Source organism: Neomonachus schauinslandi, chromosome 13, assembly GCF_002201575.2.
Source record: "Neomonachus schauinslandi chromosome 13, ASM220157v2, whole genome shotgun sequence".
Classification (NCBI taxonomy): Eukaryota; Metazoa; Chordata; class Mammalia; order Carnivora; family Phocidae; genus Neomonachus; species Neomonachus schauinslandi.
Genome location: NC_058415.1, coordinates 45,895,601 through 45,920,981, shown reverse-complemented (window position 1 = coordinate 45,920,981; position 25,381 = coordinate 45,895,601). Strand labels below are relative to the sequence as shown.

At 39.6% G+C, this 25,381-nt stretch overlaps 1 protein-coding gene across 1 annotated transcript in view; it reads right to left on the bottom strand.

Annotated features, from left to right (window-relative positions):
* Positions 1–25,381, bottom strand: part of FOCAD (focadhesin) — a 282,029-nt gene that overhangs the window by 77,256 nt on the left and 179,392 nt on the right. The window contains exons 21-23 of the mRNA XM_044920455.1: positions 22,346–22,467; positions 8,111–8,203; positions 718–806 (exon numbers count right to left, since the gene is read on the bottom strand). Coding sequence (XP_044776390.1) covers positions 718–806; positions 8,111–8,203; positions 22,346–22,467 — 304 coding nt within the window. The remainder of the gene's footprint in view (positions 1–717; positions 807–8,110; positions 8,204–22,345; positions 22,468–25,381) is intronic.

The window sequence follows — 25,381 nt, the reverse complement described above, 5'->3', positions numbered from 1 at the left end:
ATAAACCTTTATTTTAATTTTATTTTATTTTATTATGTTATGTTAATCACCATACATTACATCATTAGTTTTGATTCATTGTTTGCGTATAACACCCAGTGCTCCATGCAGTACGTGCCCTCTTTAATACCCATCACCAGGCTAACCCATCCCCCCACCCCTCTCCCCTCTAGAACCCTCAGTTTGTTTCTCAGAGTCCACAGTCTCTCATGGTTCGTCTCCCCCTCCGAATTCCCCCGTTCATTTTTCCCTTCCTACTATCTTATTCTTTTTTTTTTTTTTAACATATAATGTATTATTTGTTTCAGAGGTACAGGTCTGTGATTCAACAGTCTTGCACAATTCACAGCGCTCACCATAGCACATACCCTCCCCAATGTCTATCACCCAGCCACCCCATCCCTCCCACCCCCCCACCCCTCCAGCAACCCTCAGTTTGTTTCCTTAGATTAAGAATTCCTCATATCAGTGAGGTCATATGATACATGTCTTTCTCTGATTGACTTATTTCGCTTAGCATAATACCCTCTAGTTCCATCCACATCGTTGCAAATGGCAAGATTTCGGGTTTTTTGATGGCTGCATAATATTCCATTGTGTGTGTGTGTGTGTGTGTATGTGTGTGTGTGTGTATATATGCTGTAAACAGTGGGCCCCTCCCCCCTCATCGTTCATTTCCCATGAGGAGCAATGAGCAGCGGGTCGCCATCCCCTTACCAGAGCCAGGCTGTGCCTTTTTTGTACTGCACCTCCTCGGGTCCTTCTTTCCCGTGTTTCAACTGCAAATCCAGCTCTCCTGTCCTGCCCTGCAGGACACACAGCATAAATCGGCATGCAAACCCTATGGCTGAAACGATCTTAGCATTTCTTTGTAAAACACTGATAACCGATGTAGCCTTTACCCATTGGCCACCAGTGTTCCTAATAAAATGTTAGATTATTAAAAAAGAACGTGTGAGGAGAGAGAATTATATCACCACTCAGGTATTTCAACACTCACTAAAGAAGTTTATCCTGGAGCAGCTGTAGATTTGAGAAATTTAGTGCATAGCACTTCATTTTGGGATATCAATTAAAAGCAGATTTGAATTCCATTGATCCCGTTAAAAAACAAACAAAAAATCCCCTTTTTCATAATGATAATTTATTTTTATTTTTTATTATTATGTTATGTTAATCCCCATACATTACATCATTAGTTTTTGATGTAGTGTTCCATGATTCATTGTTTGTGTATAACACCCAGTGCTCCATGCAGAACGTGCCCTCTTTAATACCCATCACCAGGCTAACCCATCCTCCCACCCCCCTATCATAATGATAATTTTAACAGACACTATACCAAGATTGGGGCCTGGGCACCACTACTTGAACAGAATGGTAGAAAATGAGGATGATCATAAAACACTTAAGATTCGGGTAATATATAACCAAAGTTATTCTCAAACATCTGCACATTTTTATTTCTTGAATTTATAAAAGTTGACACCATAATTTTCAACTTCTACACACAATAAAAGTAGAAGTATAATAAAAACATAAATAAAAAAATAAGGCCAAAACTCTCAGATATTTATTTTCCTATTTTTTTACACTCAGGATTATTTTGAAGCTCCTTTCCCCTCTAGTCTTTAAGCAATTACATTATTTAAATGTACTTAAAATACTGGTTTTGGGGCACCTGGGTGGCTCAGTCAGTTAAGCATCTGACTGTTGATTTCAGCTCAGGTTATGATCTCAAGGTCCTGGAATCGAGCCCAGCATCAGGCCCCCTGCTCAGTGGGGAGTCTGCTTTTCCCTCTCCCTCTTCCCCCGACCATGCTTGTTTGCTCTCTCGCTCTCTCTCAAATGGATAAATAAAATAAGAAAGAGAAGAGAAGAGAAGAGAAGAGAGAAAAGAAAAGAAAAGAGAAAAGGAAAGGAAAGGAAAAGAGAAAAGACTGGTTTATTGATGAGCCCTAAACTGGATGAGAACTTACTGTGTATTTTTTTCTTTTTTTTTTTTTTTTTTAGGTATAGGCAGAGCCAGGGTTTTGTTTTTTTTTTTTTAAAGATTTTATTTATTTGACAGAGAGAGAGACAGCGAGAGCAGGAACACCAGCAGGGGGAGTGGGAGAGGGAGAAGCAGGCTTCCTGCCGAGCAGGGAGCCCGATGTGGGACTCGATCCCAGGACCCTGGGATCATGACCTGAGCCAAAGGCAGACGCTTAATGACTGAGCCACCCAGGCGCCCGAACTTACTGTGTATTGTGTTACTGAGTGATACCACACCATTTTCAGAAGTGGTTGTGCAGCTTATGTTCTCACTAGCAGTGAAAATAAAAGTTCTAGCTACTCCACATTCTCATCAACATTTGGAGTTGTCAGGCTATGAATTTCTACTATTCTGGCAAATGTGAAAAAGTGTTTATTATGGCTTTAATGTTCATTTCACTGTTTATCAGTGAGATTGAAAATATTTTCAAATGTTTATTGACTTAGATTTCCTACTGTGTCCATTTTTCTTTTTTTTTTTTCTGTTTAAATATTTATTTATTTGAGAGAGAGAGAACTGGGAGGAGCAGCAGAGGGAGAGGGAGAAAGAAATTCAGACTCTGTGCTGAGCGCACAGCCTGACATGAGGCTCCATCCCATGACCCTGGGATCAAGACCTGAGCTGAAACCAAGAATCCAACACTCAATCCACTATGCCACCCAGCTGCCCCCGTGCGTCCATTTTTCTACTGGTTGTCTTTTTCTTACTGATTTTAGAGTTCTAAGATATGGGGGCGCCTGGCTGGCTCAGTATCTCAGGGTTGTGAGTTCAAGCCCCATTCTGGGTGTAGAACTTACTTAAAAAATAATAATAAAACAAAATGAAAAGTAGAGTCCCAAGGTATGTTCCACAGGAGAAAATTATATCTCCATATAAACTGTAGAGAGGGAAGCAATACAGTTTGCTGGGTTAAGGATGTGGGCTCTGGAATCAGAATGCCTTGACCCAAGGCCATTTCCACTGACTTGCCGTGTAAATTCGGACAAGTTACATCGTCTCTCTATACTTCAACTTCCTCATTTGTAAAATGCAGCTAACAACTATCTCACGGCATTAGAGCTCCATGCTAAATCATGTGGAGAAGTGTCTATTTAGTATGGTGGCTGATAACAAATAGCTACCATACCAGGTTTATTGTTAATAACAACAACAAAAATCCCACCTCACTTTATCATCTTCTTATGAAATGATCTCTCATGAATATCTATAAACCCTCAGTTACCACCAGCCTGCGAGCCCACTGAAGGCAAAAACAGTCCATCAGTGTAAGGGGTCCTTGTACTTAGTGCAACTTCCAGCCCACAGTGCCCTGGGGCTAACCAGCTCAGGCATTCTGAGATTTGATGGGCATCCTTCAGAATTTCCATTTACTTCACTTATATCCGTCCCCATCTCCGTGTTTTCAAAGATAGAATCCTGGGGCGCTTGGGTGGCTCAGTCGTTAGGTGTCTGCCTTCAGCTCAGGTCATGATCCCAGGGTCCTGGGATCAAGCCCCGCATCAGGCTCCCTGCTCCGCGGGAAGCCTGCTTCTCCCTCTCTCTCTCCCCCTGCTTGTGTTCCCTCTCTCACTGTGTCTCTCCCTGTCAAATAAATCAATAAAATCTTTGGGAAAAAAAAAAGGGAAGAAAAAAAAAAAGAATCCTACCCTTTCATTCTCCCCTCTGTCTCCTGGAGCAAGGTATCAGAGGTGAACAAACTGGCAAGACATTAATATTAATACTTATTACTACTGATACTGACCTCCCAGGGGGATAGGCAAACTAGAAAACAATATTTCTTGCCTATCCCTGTTAGTTATGCTTCTTAAAGTAGGCCTCTTTACTCCTAGGAACATTTACTTGCCATAATGTTTTTTCCAAAAAGGATAAGCAGGAGGAAATGAAAAGGTTCAAAATCTGCTTAGAAATAAACCAAAAAACAAAAAGAGCTCAGTATACGTGCAGCCTATTGAGAAGGCCTATGTTCCTAATCTCTCCTATAGCCATAACCCACTACAACCATCGACATAGCTAAGTAAATTTCTTATTTCTTCTTCCAAAATCTCTTGCTCCTCTCAATCCCCTCTTCTGGAATGTCTCCCTCCCCCTTTCTACCCAGTCCGTGTGAGGCTATTTATTCAGACCCACTGTGCCCCCAGAGTCTCTGTGTGTTGGTCATGGTGGCCCCCATCTCTGTCACCTTGGCTTCTGTGATTAAGGGGGGGACAGCACTCACCGGGAGGAAAAAGGCTGAAATGATCACCTGAATTGAGATTTTTGGATTGCCTGTAGATTCCAATTATTTATTGGACTAATATTCTAATAATTCCAATAATTCATATTTCCAATTATTCCTATCCTTCTTACCTTTCTTTTTTTTAATCTCCAGTCTATATAACCAAGAGGTTGCTGATTATAGTGAGCAATTTCACCTAGCTCCAAAGGTGTAGACGTTAAGAGCAAACTACTCCTACAAACGATCAGAGAGAAATCTACTGGGGTTGCAATTCTTGCCCCTGGTTTTGATTTCAGATTATTTTACAGCCAGCTGACCCAATCAGGAAGCAAATGTCTGCAGTCAACCTGCTTTCTAAGTCCTCTCTCCAGGTTGAGGTCATATTCACAAGAGAGCTTTCCACAAAGTCTGGAGGCCTTAACCAACTCGGCATCCCACACGGGCACTGAAGCAAAGATGACTGGAGAGGCCTCCTTATCAAAATAAGACTGAACTGTCAATCAACTGGTATCTATCTGCGTTTTTCCATCTTAACGGGAAGAAAGCCAAATACCTCCCCACGTCAAGCACATTGATACGCCTAAAATCCAAATTCTGACGTTCTTGTGGAAAAATTAGATAAGGCTGGAAGCAGATGCCCAAGCTAAAGCCACTGGTCCTGGTCAGATCTCAAACTTATTCACATCATAATCAACCTCCAGGAAATAATGCAGCATGTATCTTTCCACATGTCTCCTAGGCTTAACTGAATAAAACATGCCTCCTCTAAATGATCCTCTGGTTTAATGCTACAAAATATGTCTAGCACCAGATGGAAGTAACTGTAACTCTTGTATAGACGAGGATCCTCCAGGACAGAAAGTCTTGATATAGACAAGGAGTCTGGCAGTTGCTCTAATTCTTCTAAGATACCATAAATTCGGTTTAAGTGTGTGGGCTCATTTTAAAAAACTCAATTAAAATGCATCAGTGTGCTTTCAAATAGTGATTCCCTAAAAAGCTTTCCTGTACTTTTAAATGATACCGAAAATCTTCTTAGAGTCTATACTCTGAGTTTCCTTTCTACTGTCACCAATTCTCAGTGGAATGGAGAAATCCAAAGTAAAAAGGGTTTTAAATGATAAATAAGCAAAGAGGCACATTAGCATCTACAACAGTAGAAAGGCAGAGTAACTGACCTACATTAGTCAAAATACTCAGCTGGCTTTTCGTAAATAGATCTAGCCTTTTAAAAAGTAAACCAATTTGCATTATTTGTTTTTATGACTAATGATAGTGCCAGGGGAAGTGTGTGCCGCATTGGAAAAGGCTGAGGCTCTGCGGACAGACAAAGCAGAGGAACTCCCCGTTCCTTCCCAGGAGCCCAACAATTGTGACTATTGGGTTTTGCACTGTTGCTTTGCTTTCCTAGCTAACCCCGCTTTTGCATCTGGAATCCCATCATACGTTGCGGTTAACAACACTCACTTCAAAGGGTTTCCGTAAAGATTCATTGATATAATACATGCTAAGTGTTGGACACACGCTAGTTGTTCAATAATGGTAGCTCTTATTATAAAAAAATAACTGGAGGTTTTTGTTTTTTTTTTTTAACCGATTGCAAGTCACCTGCATGAGTTATACCATCATGCTGTTCGGTTTAGCCTCCTTATGCTAGGAGCTAAATAAAATTCTCAGTTCATGCTGCAGGAGGAGTTATTCTTGCCTTCTTTCTCCAGGCAGCCAAAGTACTTTGTACATCCTCTATTAAAGCCCGAAAGAGGTTGTTTTAAAATTGCTGGTGGACATGTCAGTCTCCCGCACTGGACCGGGAGCTCACAGAGAGGAAGGAGTGCTTTATTCTCCTTCCGCATCCCACACACCTGGCCAGTGAAAGGTGGTCCATAAATATTTGCTGAAGGAAAGGACTGCAAAATCACATCCAGTCAAACAGATGTGAGAAAAAATGCATACTCTGACTTGCAATCTCACTCTTCTTGACTAAGAACTATAATTGGTTAAGGGTGTGTATGAGTAATACACATTCCTTCACTCACGCACCTGTTCCAAACCGAGTGCCCACATGCCACCTAGAACAAAACGCATAAAGGTGAGCCAAAGGGAACAAAGGTTCTAGAAGGACATCTTTAAGATGTGAATTCCAGTGTAGTTTGGGGAGCCATCTAAAATGTGGTGGTGTAGTTGACAGACTATGTTAAAATGACCTCACAGCTTGGTAAACATGGAAGTTCCTGGTCCCCTACTCAGTTCCAATGAGTCAGAAACTCCAAAGATGCATCACTGCTTTATAAATCCTAGACTCAATAAAATATGCTGCAACAAAGTTTTAATTTAAGACGAGAACACCAATGCTAAGATGCTTAGTCATTCCTTCCCGAACCCCCAGCTCACCTCCCACCCACTCCTCCTTCCCGTTCCGTCTTTTAGGACAGCTGTTACCTTTAACCGTAACACCACACTTCCTGAGATTCCATGAAAATCCTATTCTGGGCCATAAATTAAAACTTAAGTACCATCAGATTTTTTTTTATCATCCTTAAAAATGAATTTTAAGCTTGGAACAAAGGTTGGTTAGTCATTTCCTTATATTGTTAACTGTTTGTATATTCCCACACGGACCCCAAATTTTCCAATTTCAAAATCCACCAACTACGACTTTTAGTATTACTGGATTAAATGAAGTCAAATTGAGTATAATTCATTTATTTACGGAGCACCTACTATGTTTTAGACACTATGCCACGTTCTAGAGCGACAGCAGGGAAGAAAACACAGCTCTTAGCTTTAAGGAGCAGAGACAACCAAAGGGCCCCAGACAAATATCTAAGGTGATAAGGGCTTCAAAACAGGAAGCATGGGGAATGCTTGACCGGCTCAGTCAGCAGAGGGCATGACTCTTGATCTTGGGGTTGTGAGTTCCAGCCCCACGTTGGGTGTAGAGATTACTAAAAAAAATTTGAAAATAAAATAAAATCTTAAAAAAAGCCGGGGGGTGGGGGTGGTAGGGAAGCAGGGATTCTAAGAAAGCACAAAAGAGGGGCATATAATTCAGTTTTGGGGGGTGGGCCCCACAGGTAGGTGCCTTCCCAGATAAAACACTCTAAAAAAACCGGCAGAAATCAGGTGGGCAAAGACAGAATGGCAGTGCCTACAGCAGAAGGAACGGTGTGTAAAAAGTCGAGAGGTTAGGGAAGACGTGCTGAGTTTGACAACAGAGAGATTTAGCAAGACTGAAATGTACAATTCCGGAGAAGGATTAAGAGATAATAAGGCTGAAGCTGTAAACAGGTGCAGCCTGAGGAGGCGCAGGTGTGGGGGCAGACGGTGAGCTCAGTCTGGGACTTGTGTACGTCAAGGCGCTGTGGGACAGCCACAGGACACCTGGGACATCTAGGAGGTCTCAGAAAGCAGCGGGGTGTAGAACAGCACCCAAGAGGGGGCTCTGGACGGGCCACAGATGGAGGACATCGAAAATGTAAGCACAGTTATGTGCGCAACTCACAGTCTTTTATGAGCAAAAATAAGCACTGCATTTTTTAAAAAAGATTTTACTTATTTATTTGTCAGAGAGAGAGGGGGAGAGAGAGAGAGAGCAAAAGCAGGGGGAGCAGCAGGCAGAGGGAGAAGCAGACTCCCCACTGAGCAGGGAGCCCGATGCGGGACTCGATCCCAGGACACTGGGATCGTGACCTGAGCTGAAGGCAGATGCTTAACTGACTAAGCCACCCAGGCGCCCCAAGCACTGCATTTTTGATAGTGCTATTTTCCTAAGGGCTTTTATATTAAATCCATATGTGCAGTAAAATTTGAGATCCGAAGGAGACACTCCCCTACAGCACCCGATCCTATGGTTTCGTTACCTGTAAAATGGCATGATAAGCTCGACTCATATATGCAAGCCAGGCCGGTGGCAGAAAGATTGCCCGGTGCCACTCGGAAAGCTGGATGTGAACCTGTGGGGAAAACGGACCACAACATAAGTTAGACTCTGTGGTATTAAAACAGAATAGAATTCCTTCCCCCCTTCCCTTCATTTAAATGATTTAGATTCTAAAACAAACCAAATCAGTCTAGGATCGGAACCACAAATAAGATCTTCCAGCTATTTTCAAAGGAGAAGAGTTTAGAGTCGCGTCAAGACAAAATAAAATAAGCCTGGAATTTTCTAAATTAAAGCAAATAGAATTCTACAGTAATCACAAGTTAAGATGTATGTGTAATACAAATGTATCTCTGAAAATGAGGGGCCAACTCTGTGAAGCCTCTTGCCAATGTTAGGAAACTAGGTATTGTCTAGCAAATGCCCCTAGTCATTTTAAATAAAAATAAATACTGCTCACATCATGGATTTCCATGATGACAATTTCTGAAGTAATAAACTTCAATTGCCAACAGAAATATCACATTGTGTAGAAACCATGAGGGCCAGAGATGCAAATGAGTGCACACCACTAGATAAATGCCCTTTAATCAGTGTGGGTAAACAAGAGAAAAATGATCTATGCCGACGCTGAAGCCCTGTTTCTGAAGAGAGGCCCAGACAAAACATCTGGTTTTCATAGTCATTTCTGTTTCTACCTATTAGTATGAGGCTATCTTGCAACAAATCTTCCCAAGGTCTGCTTCTGTTAAAGAAAGATCGCTCACGAAAAACAGTCACAGTGCATCACATTTCACATTTCCTGTAACTCATCTCATCTAAACCCAAACAACTATAACTGTAGTCGGGGTCCTACGCACACAAAAACAAAAAACAAACAGCCAAAAAGACAAATTTCTATATAATGACCCCAGAATCATGATAACTAGGGTGTGTAAGGAGATCTTACTGTACTATGGGAATTAATTTTCTCAAGGGCTTGGTGAGAGGGAAGAGAACAGCCGCTCTGAATGCAGCTGCTTCCCAGGGCCTCTGGAATTTTCTGTAATCCTAGTCCTCGTGCGGGTCTACCACACATAAGGTACTATGAAAGGTTATGAGGATTATCAATCAGTGTGTGTCTGCAAAGAGCTTTCCAGTGGGAGAGTCAGAAAGGAGCACAAATAGATTATCAGGCGAAATTAGGAGGAACCTATGGGAATAAAAAGAACAAAGAAAGTTAATTGTCTGCTATCTATCACTTCTCATCCTAGCACTGCTTTTCTCAAAAAAAAAAAAAAACAAAACACCTCGATACTCGGAGAGTCTGAAAAAGATACTCGTACCATGAAATGAACTTTAAAAAAATCGTTAAGGACAGGTTTCTTCTTTTTCTGATTAAGTACTCACTGTATCGAGTAGGGTAGGGAGACCCTTGTCAATAGGTCAACAAAAATCCTTGAAGGAACAGGCCCACCAGTTCCTGTTTCCTCTCTCATTATCTGGGAAGCACACTACAACCGAGGCCACATTTCCAGCTGGAGAGGCATTAATCGGCCTTCGGCCCTGCTCTCTGTTTCCAAAATGTGGGGCAGTTTCCTATCAATTCTATTTCTGTTTCATAAAATACATTAACTCTCAAGTCCAATTTGGGGCTCCTGGGTGACTCAGTCAGTTGAGCATCTTACTCTTGACTTTGGCTCCAGTCATGATCTCAGGGTCCTGAGATGGAGCCCCGCGTCCGGCCGGCTCCGCACTGGGTGTGGAGCCTGCTTATGATTCTCTCGGTCCCCCTCCCTCTGCCCTTCCCCTCTTAAAAAAAAAATCCTATTTTGAGACCTGGATTTAACAGAAAGAACACTCAAACACCACAACCAACTTTCCTCTCTTACTTCACACCCTCAAAATACTTCAATATTTTCCTGACAAATAATCCATGGATATCACTGCACTACTGAGAATATCCACAGTCTCAGTCTATGGGTAAAAAGAGCACTGAATGTTTTTGGAAGGACAACAGTGGCAATTACCACTTCAACCTGAGTTAAAAAAAAAAAAAGAAAGTATTATGGAAAAAAATGTAAAGGAAAATGAGCAAATCAAACGTTGAGCTTCTAAGAACAAAAGCATTTATGCCCGGAAACCTATTTGAAAGGTTATAAACTGAAGGTTAAAGCTAATCCTCCCGCTGCCGCTCCAACCACATCTGAAGGTGGGAGCGGGGACCCAGCCCAACTCTTTTTTTTTTTTTTTTTTTTTAAGATTTTATTTATTTGAGAGAGAGAGAATGAGAGAGAGAGCACATGAGAGGGGGGAGGGTCCGAGGGAGAAGCAGACTCCCTGCCGAGCAGGGAGCCCGATGCGGGACTCGATCCAGGGACTCCAGGATCATGACCTGAGCTGAAGGCAGTCGCTTAACCAACTGAGCCACCCAGGCGCCCCCAGCCCAACTCTTGAGCCTACACACCAGCCTGAACTCCTCATGGTTTATGAGATTATACCTAGTCTCAGTGTTCTATGGAGTTAGCTGTGAATAAATCTCCTTAAAAATGCACTCTCTTGCTCTTTCCTTTACTGAAGAGAAACTTAGGGAAACAGCTTGAAATCAGTCATGCCCTTACACTCCAGTTGTGTTACACAGCAAAAGAGACTTCCTTGACCATTTTTAACAAAAACACATTTTAGGACGCTATTCTAATTCAATATACAGCCACCCATACAGGTTAATGTTGCTAGGCTGAAAAATACAGTAAGCATTTTTAAAGCATGAAAATTATGTATAATTTGCCAAACTCTGAGAAGTCTTTGAAGGAAATCCAATCAACAAAATAACTGCAAATAATGAACTTGTAACCCTGTTACTCAGCGGATGAGGGTTCTCAACTACTGTGCAGCAAGTTTTCATGGATGTGGAATGTAGTTTTGCTTCATCTACACATACCCTTGCAATTACGGGTGTCTGAGGGACTGCTGGCATGAGCAGGTTCTATGATCTGGAGAAGAGTAAGCGTTTCTAGGTATAAGAGGGAGTAAGTATCATGAAACGTTACACATGTGCGTAAAAAAGAGACCATTTTAGAGAAATATACACGAGTAGGGAATGGGGGGGGAGGACAATGAGGGGAGGATAGGGACAGGAACACTTTACAGGACTCAATAGGGAAGTCAGGGTAGACCTCATTGAGAAGGTGAAGCCTGAATAAAGACTGGAATGCGATGAAGATATAACAACCCAGAGAAGTGCTGGTGGAAATGGAAAACAGGTCAGCTACTATGGAATATGCTTTGGTCATTCCTCAAAAAGCCAAACACAGAATTAGCCTATGACCCAGCAATTCCAATTTTACGTACATACCCAAAAGAATCAAAACCATATACACCAACACTGTACATGAATGCTCAAAGCAGCATTTTCACAATAGCCAAAAGATGGAAATAACCCACGTGATCAATGAATGAATGAACAAAATATATCTACAATGGAATATTATTCAACCATAAAAAGGAATGGCATACAGATGCACACTAGATGTAGATGAACTGTGAAAACATTTATGTGAAAGAGAAAGAAGCCAGACAGAAAGGTACCTATTAGATGATTCTATTTATCTGAAATTTCCAGAATAGGTAAATCCATAGATGTGATTGTCGGGGGCGGGGGGAGAGGGGAAGGGAAGAAGGGAGGGGGAAATGGCAAGTGATTGTTTAACATACACGTGGTCTCACTGGAGGGTGATGAAAGTGTTCTGGAACTAGATAAAGGTGACGGTTTGCACACTGTGAATAGGCTAAATACCACTGAATTGTATGCTTTAAGCTTGAAAAGGGTTAATTTTATGTTATGCGAATTTTACCTCAGTTAAAAAACACACACAGACAAGGTGGAGGCATGGGTGGTTAACCTGTTTGAGGTAACCAATTAAAACCAACGAGCATGGACAGAGTGAGCAAGAGAGAAGTGCGGCAAATTAACAGGGCAGTCAGAGAACACAGGGAAGTGACGTCTAGGTCACTTTTCAGGACTTTTTTTTTTTGAGAGAGAGAGAGAGAGAGTACGCGCGGGTGCAGAGGGCAAGGGGCAGAAGTAAAAGGAGAGAATCTTAAGCAGGATCCATGCCCAGCACAAGGCCCAACATGGGGCTCAATCTCACAACCCTGAGATCATGACTGGAGCTGAAATCACGAGTCAGATGCTTAACTGACTGAGCCACCCAAGCACCCCTCAAGGACTTGTCTTTATTCTTAGTAAAGAGGGAGCCATTATAAGGTTTTGAGAAGAAAGACATAATCTAATCTATAGCATAAAAGGATCATGCTGACTGCTATGTTAAGAAGAGACTATAGGGGGCAAAGGTCAGAGCAGGGACACCTACTCACAGCCAAGGCAATAATCGGGATAAGAGAGAACGGTGGCTCAGAGTGTGTCAGCAACACTGCAGAATACAGTTTTTGAATATTTAGCTATTTAATTTTTCCACCCACCCCAAATGTTAAGTGAAATCCCAATATATAAAACAGAAAACAGGCAAAACTTGTCTAGATGAAGTGAGGACAAGGGCTGGGGGCTTGGTAGTCAGCCCGCTTGATCATCCGCCCCTATTTGTGGTGGTCCCCAGGACTCTTGAAAACATGACTTTAACTAGAAGGACATAAACTAGATCAGTGGTTTCAGAAGAAGGGGGAGAGAAAAGGGACTGACTACAAAGGAGCATGGGGGAATTTTTAGGGCAACAGAACTGTTCTTATCTTGACTGGGGTACGGGTTACATGAATGTGCTCACATATAAAAATTCATAGAACTAAGTACTGAGAGGAGAAATCAACTGCATGTATATTATACCCTGATACATATAAAATTAAAAATACAGAGTTTGAAAGTCACTACTTTCAGATTGTAATGCTCCTCAAACCCTCACTTCCCACCATCTATTACACTCTGTACACTTGCCATCAGCATTGAAAATCTACCCTTCCTCTTATCCTTTGTGTTTCTATCAATATCACACATCGATATCCCAGTCACCCAGGTGTGAAACTTCTGATTTATCCTGGACTTCCTTCTTGCCCCCCAACTCAACAGCCAACTCCACTTCTGAAATGTTTCTTCTATTTTTCCATACTTTCTTCCTCACTGGCTTAGTCCTAATTCCTGCCTAGAGTACTGAGGCCCCTAACTGATCTCCTAACAGCCTAAAATCTTTCCTCCTCCTAATACATCCTAAATGGTGCTGCTACTCTTCCATTAACTCAGAACTTCTTTTCAAAAACCTTTGATGGTTCATTAAAGAATAAAGTCCAAACTCTTTTGTACTATGTTCAAAGCCTTCTAGAATCAAAAGCACACCATTTACTTTAAGAAATAATTTGTTCTCATGTAAGAACTCTGCTGGCCAAGATCCCCAACCAATTTCCCCAGATGATTTCCTGCTCCTCTCTTTCATTTAACCTGCATTCTGGCTGAATTGGGTTAGAAACCAATTCCCAAGTCAGTCCTATACTCTACAGGACCTTTGCACTCACTACTTTCACTGCCTGGAATGCCCTGCCTTCCTCTCATCTCTACTTACTGAAATAATTTCTTCCACCTCTATACTTCCAGGACGCTACAGACTTCTCCCGTAACATTCAACCAATTCCATCTGTGATTATTTGTTTATGTGCCCTAATCTCATACAATCCTGAAGGTAGAGGTCCTGTCCTACTCATCTCAGAATCCCTCCCATGGACCCATAATTGGTTCTGCACGTAAGCGTTCAATTAAGTAGCTGCTGAGTTTAATCAAATTAAAGGTACAGTACTTGCTTTAACACAAAATTTTGTCACGGGAAAACTACACGATCATAAACAAGCAATCACAGAAAATTGCGATGTTCAACGTTCAATCACGCCAGAACCAGTGTTAGAAAACTTTTTTAAGTAGATGCAGCTAAACTCAAACACAAGTTGTTGAGGACACAGTTACTTGAAATTTGATAAAAGCATGTCCAGAATGTTCTGGCCAGGAAATGTTTAATTCCAGCTAAAACCACAGTGAGTGACAAAGCAGTATTTTCAAGTGGGTGTTATATGTTTTATATTTTGAAGTTTCCTCACTACACTTTATTTGTATCCTATAGGATCTAATCAAGTATACCTAAAATAGTAGCTCAAAAGAAAGTATCTCGCTTAGAAACACAACTCACAAATGTAGGGAAATGCTGAAAGAAAAAATAAAAAAGTAGATTTTGTTTCCTCTGATACGTGTTTTACTTGAAGGAACTACCTGGCCACCTATGAACTTCTGTTCAGAATATACTGACCAGAAATTTGGTAGTGTCTTCTGTCTCTTACGCGATCGTAACAAATATGATTACTCATTTATAAGAAAACATCCATTTTAACAGACTTTCATTAAATACTATGCATCGAGTAAAATAACCTTTGGTGAGGTTGTTAGAAGGTCAAAGTAGAATGAAACAAGGTAGAGTAGCATGTACAAATTTATAGGTAAACTAAGAGCTTGCTATTGACTTTAAAACCCCAATTTCACAAAGACATTTCTGTGCTCCCCAGATGTATTTATTATCAAAAGAATAAAAGTATTTAATGTCAGTTGATATACAGACCCACAAACACTGAGCTACTACATTCAGTCTGTTACATACACACACTCCTCCCACATTCCCAGAAGAAAAACCATTTGTACTGAGTGTTAGAGACCCAGAGCTACTCAGTGTCCCACTGTTTATATGTGAGATATAATAGCCTTCAATTTTCTGTCAATAGTAATCTTAGTGGCACAAAAATAATTTTGTTATTCCTGTCTCCTGACTAATAGTGACTGAAGGACAAGAGGGAGGGCTTGGAGAGGACAAATTTTCAAAGTAAAATGACATTCATCTCTTTGTGGGTGCTTTCTGGACATTTAAAAATTTCTCTCCCTCATCCTCTCGCTCTCAGTCCATCTCTCCTCCCCTCCCCCATCAGGATAACATTAGCTTGAAAGCCGACAATTCAATCACATCTCAAGCAACCATTTACTTACTCTGTTATTTAATAGGAGGGGGGAAAACCCAGTTACCATAACAACTCACATCACATGGTAATTATGGAGTCTCTAAAATTCAGCAAACCATACTTTTCACAGTATTTTCTAAGGGGAATGTGTAATAAGCACAGATACTACTTCTCCCAATTACTATTCAGAATTTCCATCTAATTGTTTCATATTGCATGAATGCTAATGCTACTCCACGTTCTTCCTAAGAAATATGTTTTTAAATAAAGAAGGAACTGAAAGAAAACGGCAAATATATTCCTTGTATTTCAAATGATGGGTTGGTTATATCCCACCTATTTCTGGGCAGCTAGGGAAAAAAATCCACAGAAGGCAGAAGAAATACAAAATTAATTTATAGGGCAAAAAGAATCAAATGATGATCAATACAAAAGGAAGGAAGGAAGGAAGGAAGGAAGGAAGGAAGGAAGGAAGGAAGGAAAAGATAGATTTCATTCAGAATAGTGCTGCCAATAAGTCCAGATACGGTTTTGCTGAAATAAACATGAAAAAAGAGCTCATTACCTAATGCAGAGGCAGAAATCTGGTTGGGGGGCAGCAGCAGGATCAGGAAGATTTGCATGTACCCAAAGATGGAGGAAATAATGAAGCAAGACTGCCATTCTGATCCAGGGACAAATCACTATCATCCCATTTAGGTGAGAGTGTCACGTCAGAGTTAGAAATGCCGAAGGATGACAAGACAGGCAGCAAGTTTCAGGGAAGGAAACTTGTCATTCACCTTCAACTTCCTTATCAAGAAGAATCAAGTCAGTCTCAGGAAGAGAAAGTATAGTTATACATCAGAGCAGAAGAGGACCTCACTTGAGGCTGGAGAAGCCCTGGTAGGTCTGAAATGAACCCTGCTTATCCCCGGTTCAAAGGAGCAGAGAAGGGGGGCGGGGCACTTCAGGTTTAGAAAAATCTAAACAGGGCAATGATTATAAAGAACTTCTGGTATGTCAGGTCAAAGTCAAAGCAGACTTAGATTTGCGAGTCTTCTAAAAGTCCCACGGGAGAGTTTCACTTTAAGAAAAGCCAATTAAAAAAAAAAGTTTTCAAAAAGAAGGTAATAGAATAATCTCCAAAAGAATTCATCACAGGTTAAATAACTAGTTCTCCATAATGAAAATTACTTGATTTAATGAACACAGTCCTTGAGAAATACTGACAATTACATAAAGCAAAATACGTCAGGATATGAAGAGCAGAGCCTTCAGGACATTCAAAACAAAGCTCTTTTCCCGATTCACACACTCACCCACCTATAGTTGTAGGCACTAGGAAGGCCATAGAGTATCCTATAAGGATATGTAATCTCTGGCAGGAAGGAAAGGCTACATCTATGCAGAGAAATGAGTAATGACATAAAACAACACATAAAAGCCATTCAAATTATAATAATGTCACTTCTTAGTAAGACCTCAATGATTATTAGATTCACCATCAACTTCATAACAACATTTCTGGAAAAAGGAAACCATCACACTAAATGCAAAGACAAACTCTAAGGCACACCCACGTTTCAAAGGGATTCGAATCATTAACTCGACAAAGGTCTATGAAGTATCTGCTAATGAGCCAGGAATGCCAGGCATTGGAGCTACGAAACAAGCTCCATGATTTTATAAACTTCACACTTTACAGAAGAAGACAGACACTAACTGTCATGTAGGCTGCCACCCACACACCCCCCGTCAGGATTAGTGGGAAGATGGATAGATTGAACAGACTCACATATTAAATAAATTGAATTCATAGTTATAAACATTCCTGAAGAAAACGCCAAGCCCAGATGGTTTCACTGGAAAATTCCACCAAACATTTAAGGAAAAATTATTTATTAGGATAGCATTCCACAAACATACCAGGCAAAGACAATAAAAGGGAACTATAGAACAATATACCTCATGACACCTGGAGTCCAGGGATCGAGTCCCGCCTCGGGCTCCCTGCTCGGCAGGGAGTCTGCTTCTCCCTCTGACCCTCCCCCTCTCATGCTCTCTCTCTCTCTCATTCTCGCTCTCAAATAAATAAATAAAATCTTTAAAAAAAAAATATTACTAGCAAAGCAAATTCAGCAATATATCAATAGGATAATACATTACGATTACATGGAGTTTTTCCTAGGAATGAAGACTGGGTTCACTTAGACAAATCAAAATAATTCATCATATCAACAAGTCTGAAAAGTATACAATCTTCTGAATAGACATAGAACAAAACATTTGACAAAATTCAACATCCGTTTGTGATAAAAACCCTCAGCAATTTAGGAATAAGAGGAAACTTTGCAAACCCGATAAAGGATATCTACAAAATCTTTATACTAAAATAAGCTAAATATAACATCATATTTAATGTTAAGACACTGAATGTTTTCCTGCAAGACTGTGTATAAGATAAGAAATGTCTGCTCTTACCACTCCAGTTCAACACTATCCTGGAGGGCCCTATACAGTGTAATCAGGCAAGAAAAAAAAAAAAAAGCTACAAAAAAGCAACAAGAATATGTAAGTGGGTTTAGTAAAGTCATATAAAAGTATCCATTATATGTTTATATACTAGCAATGAGCAGTTGCAAATTAAGACAAACGAAAAAACAATTTGATGCAGTAGCATCAAAATACTTAGGGACATGCAAAACTCATTAAATCTAACAAAATATGCATAGGATTTGTAATAAAACAAAACACTGACCTAAATTAATGGAAAGATATATATAAATGAGTTGAAAGGCTCATTATTAGTGAGATCCCAATTCTCTCCCAAACTGATCTACAGATTCAATACATTTCTTTTTTTTTTTTTTTTTTTTTTTTTTTTTTATAAAAGATTTTATTTATTTATTTGACAGAGAAAGACACAGCGAGAGAGGGAACACAAACGGGGAGTGGGAGAGGGAGAAGCAGACTCCCTGCCGAGCAGGGAGCCCGATGCGGGACTCGATCCAGGGACTCCAGGATCATGACCTGAGCCGAAGGCAGTCGCTTAACCAACTGAGCCACCCAGGCGCCCAAGATTCAATACATTTCTAACCAAAATTACAGCAGGCTTTTTTGTGGTTTCTCAAAGCTGATTTAAAATTTACATGGAAAAGCCAAAGGCCCGAGATAGCCAAATTTTAAAACAACAAAATTGGAGGACTTGTATTACTTGATTTCAAGACTTTTTATAAAGCAACAGTAATTAAGCTATGTGGTTTTGGTTAAAGTATACACACATAGATCAAGAGAATACAACTGAGTGCAGAAGTAGACCCATGCAGGGGTGCCTGGATGGCTCAGTCGATTAAGCATCTGCCTTCGGCTCAGGTCATGATCCCGGGGTTCTGGGATTGAGCCCCGCCTTGGGCTCTCTGCTCAGTGGGGAGTCTGCTTCACCCTCTGCCTCCCCTGTGTGTGTGCTCATGCTGTCTCGCTCTCTCTAGCTCTCACTCTCTCAAATAAATAAATAAAATCTTAAAAAAAAAAAAAAAAAGAATTAGTAGACCCATACATATGGACAAATGACTTTCTACAGAGGTGCCTCGGGAAAGAAAGGGTAGTATATTCAATAAATATAACTCATATCACATGAAAAGTTAACTCACGTAGATCCTAGGCTAGAATGTAAACCGTAAACTATAAAACTTCTATATTTAAACACAGGAGATCATCAAGGAACTAAAGGATAACCTATATATGGTAGATTCACATAATGGAGTATTATTCGGCCATAAAAAAGAATGAAGTCCTGACACATGCTACAGCATATATAAACTCTGAAAATATTATATACTAAGTGAAAAAGTCAGACAAAAAGACCACATATTGTATGATTCCATTTACATGGTATGTCCAAAATACAGGAACTGTAGAAACAGAAAGTAGATTAGTGGTTCCTGGAGGCTAGGGAAAGAGGGAAATGGGAGTCTTTTGCTAGTAGGTACAGAATTTCTTTTTGGTGGGATGAAAACATTCTAAAATGGATTGTGCTGATGGTTTCACAACTGTGAATAGCAAAACCACTGAACTGCACACATTAAATGAGTGGGTTTCATAGCACATTAATTATGCCTCGATTTTTTAAAAAATAAAGAAAGAAGAAAATATAAGAGAAAAAAAAGAAAACAAGATCTTTGAGGCTTCGGGTTAGACAGAACACAAGGACTATGAATAGAAAACTTTGATAAACTGGGAATTCTTTAAAGCTAACCATTTGCTCCTCAAAAGACACTGCCAAGGAAATAAAAAGACAAGTTACAGATTTGGTAAACAAACAAAAACAATAAAACACCACATTTGCAAAACACATTTCTAATAAGGAATTTATACCAGAATATATAAAGAGCTCTCATTTGAAAAGAAAAACCTGGTTAAAAAAAAAAACAGGCAAAACAACAGAATACTTCATGGAAGAAAAGGTACGACTGGCAAAAAAAAAAAAAATACATAAAAAGATGCTCAACATCAACAGCCATTAAGGAAACACAAAACCACAAAAGAGAAACCACTCTCCATGTACGAGAATGGCTAGCTTTTAAAAAACTGAGGAGTATGGGCAAAGAGGCAGAGCAAAGGGAACTCCCTTACGTTGCTGGTGGGTACTCAAAATGGGACAGTCACTAGGAAAAGTTTGGTAGTTTGTTACATTCATTTATCATATGGCCTAGAAATCCCACTCCTACATCTTTATTTACTCAAAAGAAATGAAAACAGATGTCCACACATACACCTATATGAGAATTGCTTATAGTGGCTTGAGTCATAATTGCCAAAAACTGGAAACAACCCAAGGGTCCATCGATGCGTGAATAAACCAAATGAAACTCTCATGACAGAAATTTTTAAAATAAAAAGACTCAGAAGCAATAATGAGAACCCAAATAAGTTTGAAGAAATGTCACCTGCAACAATACCAGAAGGATCCCAACAAAGTAAAGACCAGAAGCAAGGAGAAGAGTAAGGAAATACTAGAGTCATCTTGGGAAGATCCAAAGATACTTTTTAAATGCTCTCTGCTTAACCTGGGATGGTGTAGGGTAGTTCAAGGATCACCCTGAGTCTCACTGCCTGGTTCAGTTTCCAGGCTCCTGTTCTTATGAGCTCTGTGATCTCAAGCACATTAGCAGTACCAACCTAACAGTGTTACTGTAGAGATTAAATTTATATATATATATAGCAATTTTTTTTTTAAGATTTTATTTATTTATTCTGAGAGAGAGAGACACAGTGAGAGAGGGAATACAAGCAGTTGGAGTGGGAGAGGGAGAAGGAGGCTTCCCGCGGAGCAAGAGCCCGATGTGGGGCTCGATCCCAGGACCCTGGGATCATGACCTGAGCCGAAGGCAGACGCTTAACGACTGAGCCACACAGGCGCCCCTATATATAGCAATTTTTAAGAAACCTGAGCTGGCTATCAGCTATTATCATTGCAATTATTCTGATTAACCAGATTTTAAAACTCGTATTATTTGTTGTCACCTAGTTTGAGAAATTGTATGACTCATTCTTTATCTCTGCCCTTTTTTTTAAATGAATTGCAAGATGAATCCAAACTAAAATCCTACCATAGATTCGACAAAATTCTATCCAATAGATCTTCCAACTGACTCCTAAAATAATGATTTTCTCATCTCTTTGAAATTTTCTAGGCATTCTACAACACAAGCAGCAAGTATTTTAACCCAAATACTTTGTTCATATCCAAGGCACACCTCATAAGTTTGGATGCCATTTGCTGAAACTTATTAGATTGCCTTCTGCTACTCCTCATATTAACACTTTTTCTTGTTTCTGTTCTGATGGTGACTTCTAAAATCGGCTTTCCACCAATACTTAACACTTTGGTTAAGTATCCTTCAATCTCCTAGGTACACAGCTTAAAAACACAAAAAGGCACCAAATCTCTCCCTTCTCCATAGCAAGTAAAAAGCTGTTAAGGATAACAAATCTAGAAATCACCTATGTTCTCTCTTTCATAAAATTAGACCTCTTTTCCTCCCAGATCTTTAGTCCCTCCTTAGTTAAGCGAAGACACCGAAGTAGACAAAAAAGGCTTTGAACCAAATATTTACATAACTGCAACTCTAATTAAATATATGAAAGATGGGTGGCACAGGATAAAGACAGATCTCTAAAAACTGGATATGCTACTGGTGGCAACAGAGAGAATGCAGCATATAATCCAGCCAAATTAGTGATGCCAAGATTTATAAATTACGCACCAAAATGAGATTTAGTACAAATATACTGTAGTAGCTCTAATTAAGTTTACATCAAACCATTAAATGTTTTACAACTCCTATCTTCATTTATAAGTGGTACATAACCTACCACGTCTAAATTATATAAAATAAACCTCTTTGCTATGATACTTTGTTATTCATTTATTTTAATTTATATACACCTGAATAAGTAACGGTAGTAAAATGTTTAATAAAAGATAACACCAAAGCACACATTTCCCACGTACTCTCCAGATTCTCTCTTCCCTCTGGTGTTGCTATAATATGATATAATCAGACTTTATACAAATCATCTCATGGCACCACATAACTTTATTTTAAAAGGGTAGCCTAAAGGAAGAACAGAATAAACACTAAAACCAGAGGGTTTTTTTCCTTAAACACTTTTATTTACTGTTAATGCCCCACATTCACAAAATATATAAACACTGGTGCCCTACATACTTGTAAAGGATTCAAATCAAGAAACAGGCAAGATTATTTCTTTAAATAATAAGCTGGTATTTATTCTGAACAATACAAGTTAAACAATGATGAAATAAACCAAATTCCTACATACTACTCCCTAATAATAAGGCTGAGCAGTGGGAAAAGCATGCTACTTTCTTTCAGAAACACTTCCAAATATTTTAGTATTCAATCGAGTCAACTATTTTGGTTACCTTTAAAAGCAACTGACAGGGGTGCATGGGTGGCTCAGTTAGTTAAGGGTCTGCCTTCAGCTCAGGTCATGATCCCGGGGTCCTGGGATCGAGCCCCGCATCGGGCTCCCTGCTTAGTGAGGAACCTGCTTCTCCTTCCCCCGCCCTACCTCATGCTCTCTCTTGCTATCTCTCTTTCAAATAAATAATAAAATCCTTGAAAAAAATAAAATGAACACACACTAAATTTCATGATCATAAACTTAAGGGGGAAACCCCTAAACATACAAAGAGAGAGGAACCTGTTACACAGCATGGGGAGGCACCTACCTCATGCACTAGAGCAAGTGAGGTCTGCTTGAAACTTCGCCCTCTACTGGCCATCAGTCGATTCAATGGTTTGCCATCTTTACTCTGATAGGTTGAAACATCGTAACAAAATAACATACCACCTGAGGGGAAAAAACAATTTATAAAAAAATTTCTTACGGAAAAACTTCATTAATTAGATTCCCATAGTCTCAGTAATCCATATTCAATCTGGATAGAGATTTATTTATTTATTTTAAAAGATTTTATTTATGTGTTTGAGGGAAAGAGGGAGAGAGGGAGAGAGAGCGTGCACACTGGAGAACAAGAGCAAGGGGAGGGGCAGAGGGGGAGAGAGAAACAGACCCCCCACTGAGCAAGGAACCCGATGTGGGGCTCAATCCCAGGACCCTGGGATCGTGACCTGAGCTGAAGGGAGATGCTTAACTGACTGAGCCACCCAGGCGCCCCTGGATAGAGAGATTCAGAAATTAAAATAATTTGCTGAGCAAATTATGATTTTTGACTACTGGTGTCTACGGAAAGAAAAAATAGAAGAGATGTAAGAAGTTAGCAGTTACCATATTCAAATTATCACTTATTTATGAGCCTTATTCATTTGTAAATAAATGAACAAATTTACAATTCATGATTTATTTTAAATTTTGTTAGCTGTTACTTCCAGAGATTTTAAAAATTTTTTAAGAATAAATTCCAAATAGGGTGCCTGGGTAGCTCAGGTGGCTGAGCATCTGTCTCTTGATTTCAGCTCAGGTCATGATCTCAGGGTCCTGCAACTGGGCCCCACGTGGGGCTCCCCACTCAGCAAGGAGTTGGCTTGAGGATTCTCTCTCTCCCTCTGCCCCTCCCGTTGCTTGTGTGCGCTCTCTAAATAAATAAATCTTAAAAAAAAAAAAAAAGAAGAAGAAGAAGAAATTCCAATTAAAGAGAAATGCTTACACATATCAATCCTCGTGAACTCCTGCAGGGGTTCCTTTAGGTTATACCCACAAGTGAACAAGTTTTCCTTCATCCCTACATGCAATCACTCTCCCCTTCTTCCTCCCTCCTCCTCTTCTTCTAACCTTTCTCCTCCCTGTCCTCCCCACTCCGGTCAACTAAGTTCTCAAACTGAACTTCCAGCTCCAGCTGGCCCCCAGTGTCAACTGAAAAGCAAAGGAAGACAGCCAAATGCTAGAAGTAGTCTTGGAAGCTATCTGGGTAATTGTGAGCCAATAAGAAGACACACTCAAGAACTGAAATAATTTAAAACATAGAGACCATTACATTTTTAAATATCTCCTATTGAAGTATGATATACACAGAGAAAAGTACACATCGTAAGCATAGAGCTCAATGAATTTTCACAAACTGAACATGTAATTGGCACCCAGATCAAGAAACAAACCATTGTCCACATCCCAGAAACCTTTCTCATGTCTCCTTCCAGTCACGTCCACCCCACCCCAAATGTACAAATCTGCTAACAACCACTTTGCCTACTTTGGTACTTTATATAAATGGAATTAGACTGTATATATGCTTTTATATCTGGCTTCATTCACTCAAAAAATCACTGCGAGAATCATCCACGTTATTCGCAATTGTAGTCTGTTCATTCCATCTATATTCCATCACGTGAATATAACACAATTTATTTATCCATTTTACAGTCAATAGGCATTTAGACAGCTTCCAAGTTTAAGGCCACTCAAATAATGCTGCTATGGACATTACAGTATGTCTTTTTGGGATTTCATTTAGGTTTATCCCTAGAGTGAAATAACTAGGTAAAACAGGGTATGAATTTGTTCAGAACCAGTTTTGCAAAGTGGTTGTACTAATTCACATTCCCAGCCCCAGTTCGGGTTGCTCCACATATTTACCAATACTTTTTGCCTTCCATCTTTTTTCACTTTAGCCAACCTGGTAAGTATGGTATGGTATCTTACTACGGTTTTAATTTGCATTTCTCTGATAATGAAGTTGACTCAATGTTCATTGGACATTGGAATTTCTTCTTTTGGAGGCTGTGTTCAATTCTGTTTCCAATTTTTTTTTTGAGTGCTTTTCTTATTAATTTGCAAAAAATACCTGATATAATCTAAATTGAGTCCTTTATCAGATATATGTCTTATAAATACCTTCTTTGCATTCCATGGCCTGCCTTCAAGTGCTCTATAATAATAGATTTTGGTTAACACGTGTCCTTGATTTTAATATAATTTGTTATTTTTGTAATTATGGATTTTAATTATAGGATCATTTATTGAAAAGATCATCCCTCTTCTCCACAGCATTACAGGGTCACCTAGGTAAGAAATCTGGTGACCTTGATATGTGGGTCTGTTTCTGGACATTCTATATTCTTCATTGGTCAATCTGTCTATCCTTGCACCAATACCACATTGTCAATTATTGTGGCTTTCTGATAGGTCTTGATATCTGGTAATGTATATCCTCCTATTTTGGTGTTGTTCTTCAACATTACTTTGGCTAATTTTGGCCTTTCCATTTCCACACAAATTTTAGAATCAGCTTGTCATATTGCTAGGGACTGGGATGAATCTATACATTAATTTAAGAGAATTGACATTTTTACAAACTAGAGTCTTCTAGTCCATCAACATTGTATATCACTTCATTTATTAGGATGTCTTTAATTTTTTCTCCATAATATTTTGTAGCTTCCAGTGTAAAGGTTTTATGCATTCTGTTAAATTTATCCTAGGTAATTAATATTTTTCAGTGCTGTTATAAAGGGTACAATCTTTTAATTTCTTTTTTTATTATGGTATATAAAAACATATAATTGATTTGTATGTTGACCTTTGTATGTATAAGTAACCTTGCTGAATTCATTTACTAATCCTAATTCGTCTGTAGATTATTTTGGATTTTCCATGTATTATACAATCGTCTACAAATAATGACTATTTAATTGAGTAATCACTAATGAATTTTTTTTTTTTTTAAACTAAGCTTTACAGGGGCCCCTGGGTGGCTCAGTCACTTAAGCGTCAGCCTTCAGCTCAGGTCATGATCTCAGGGTCCTGG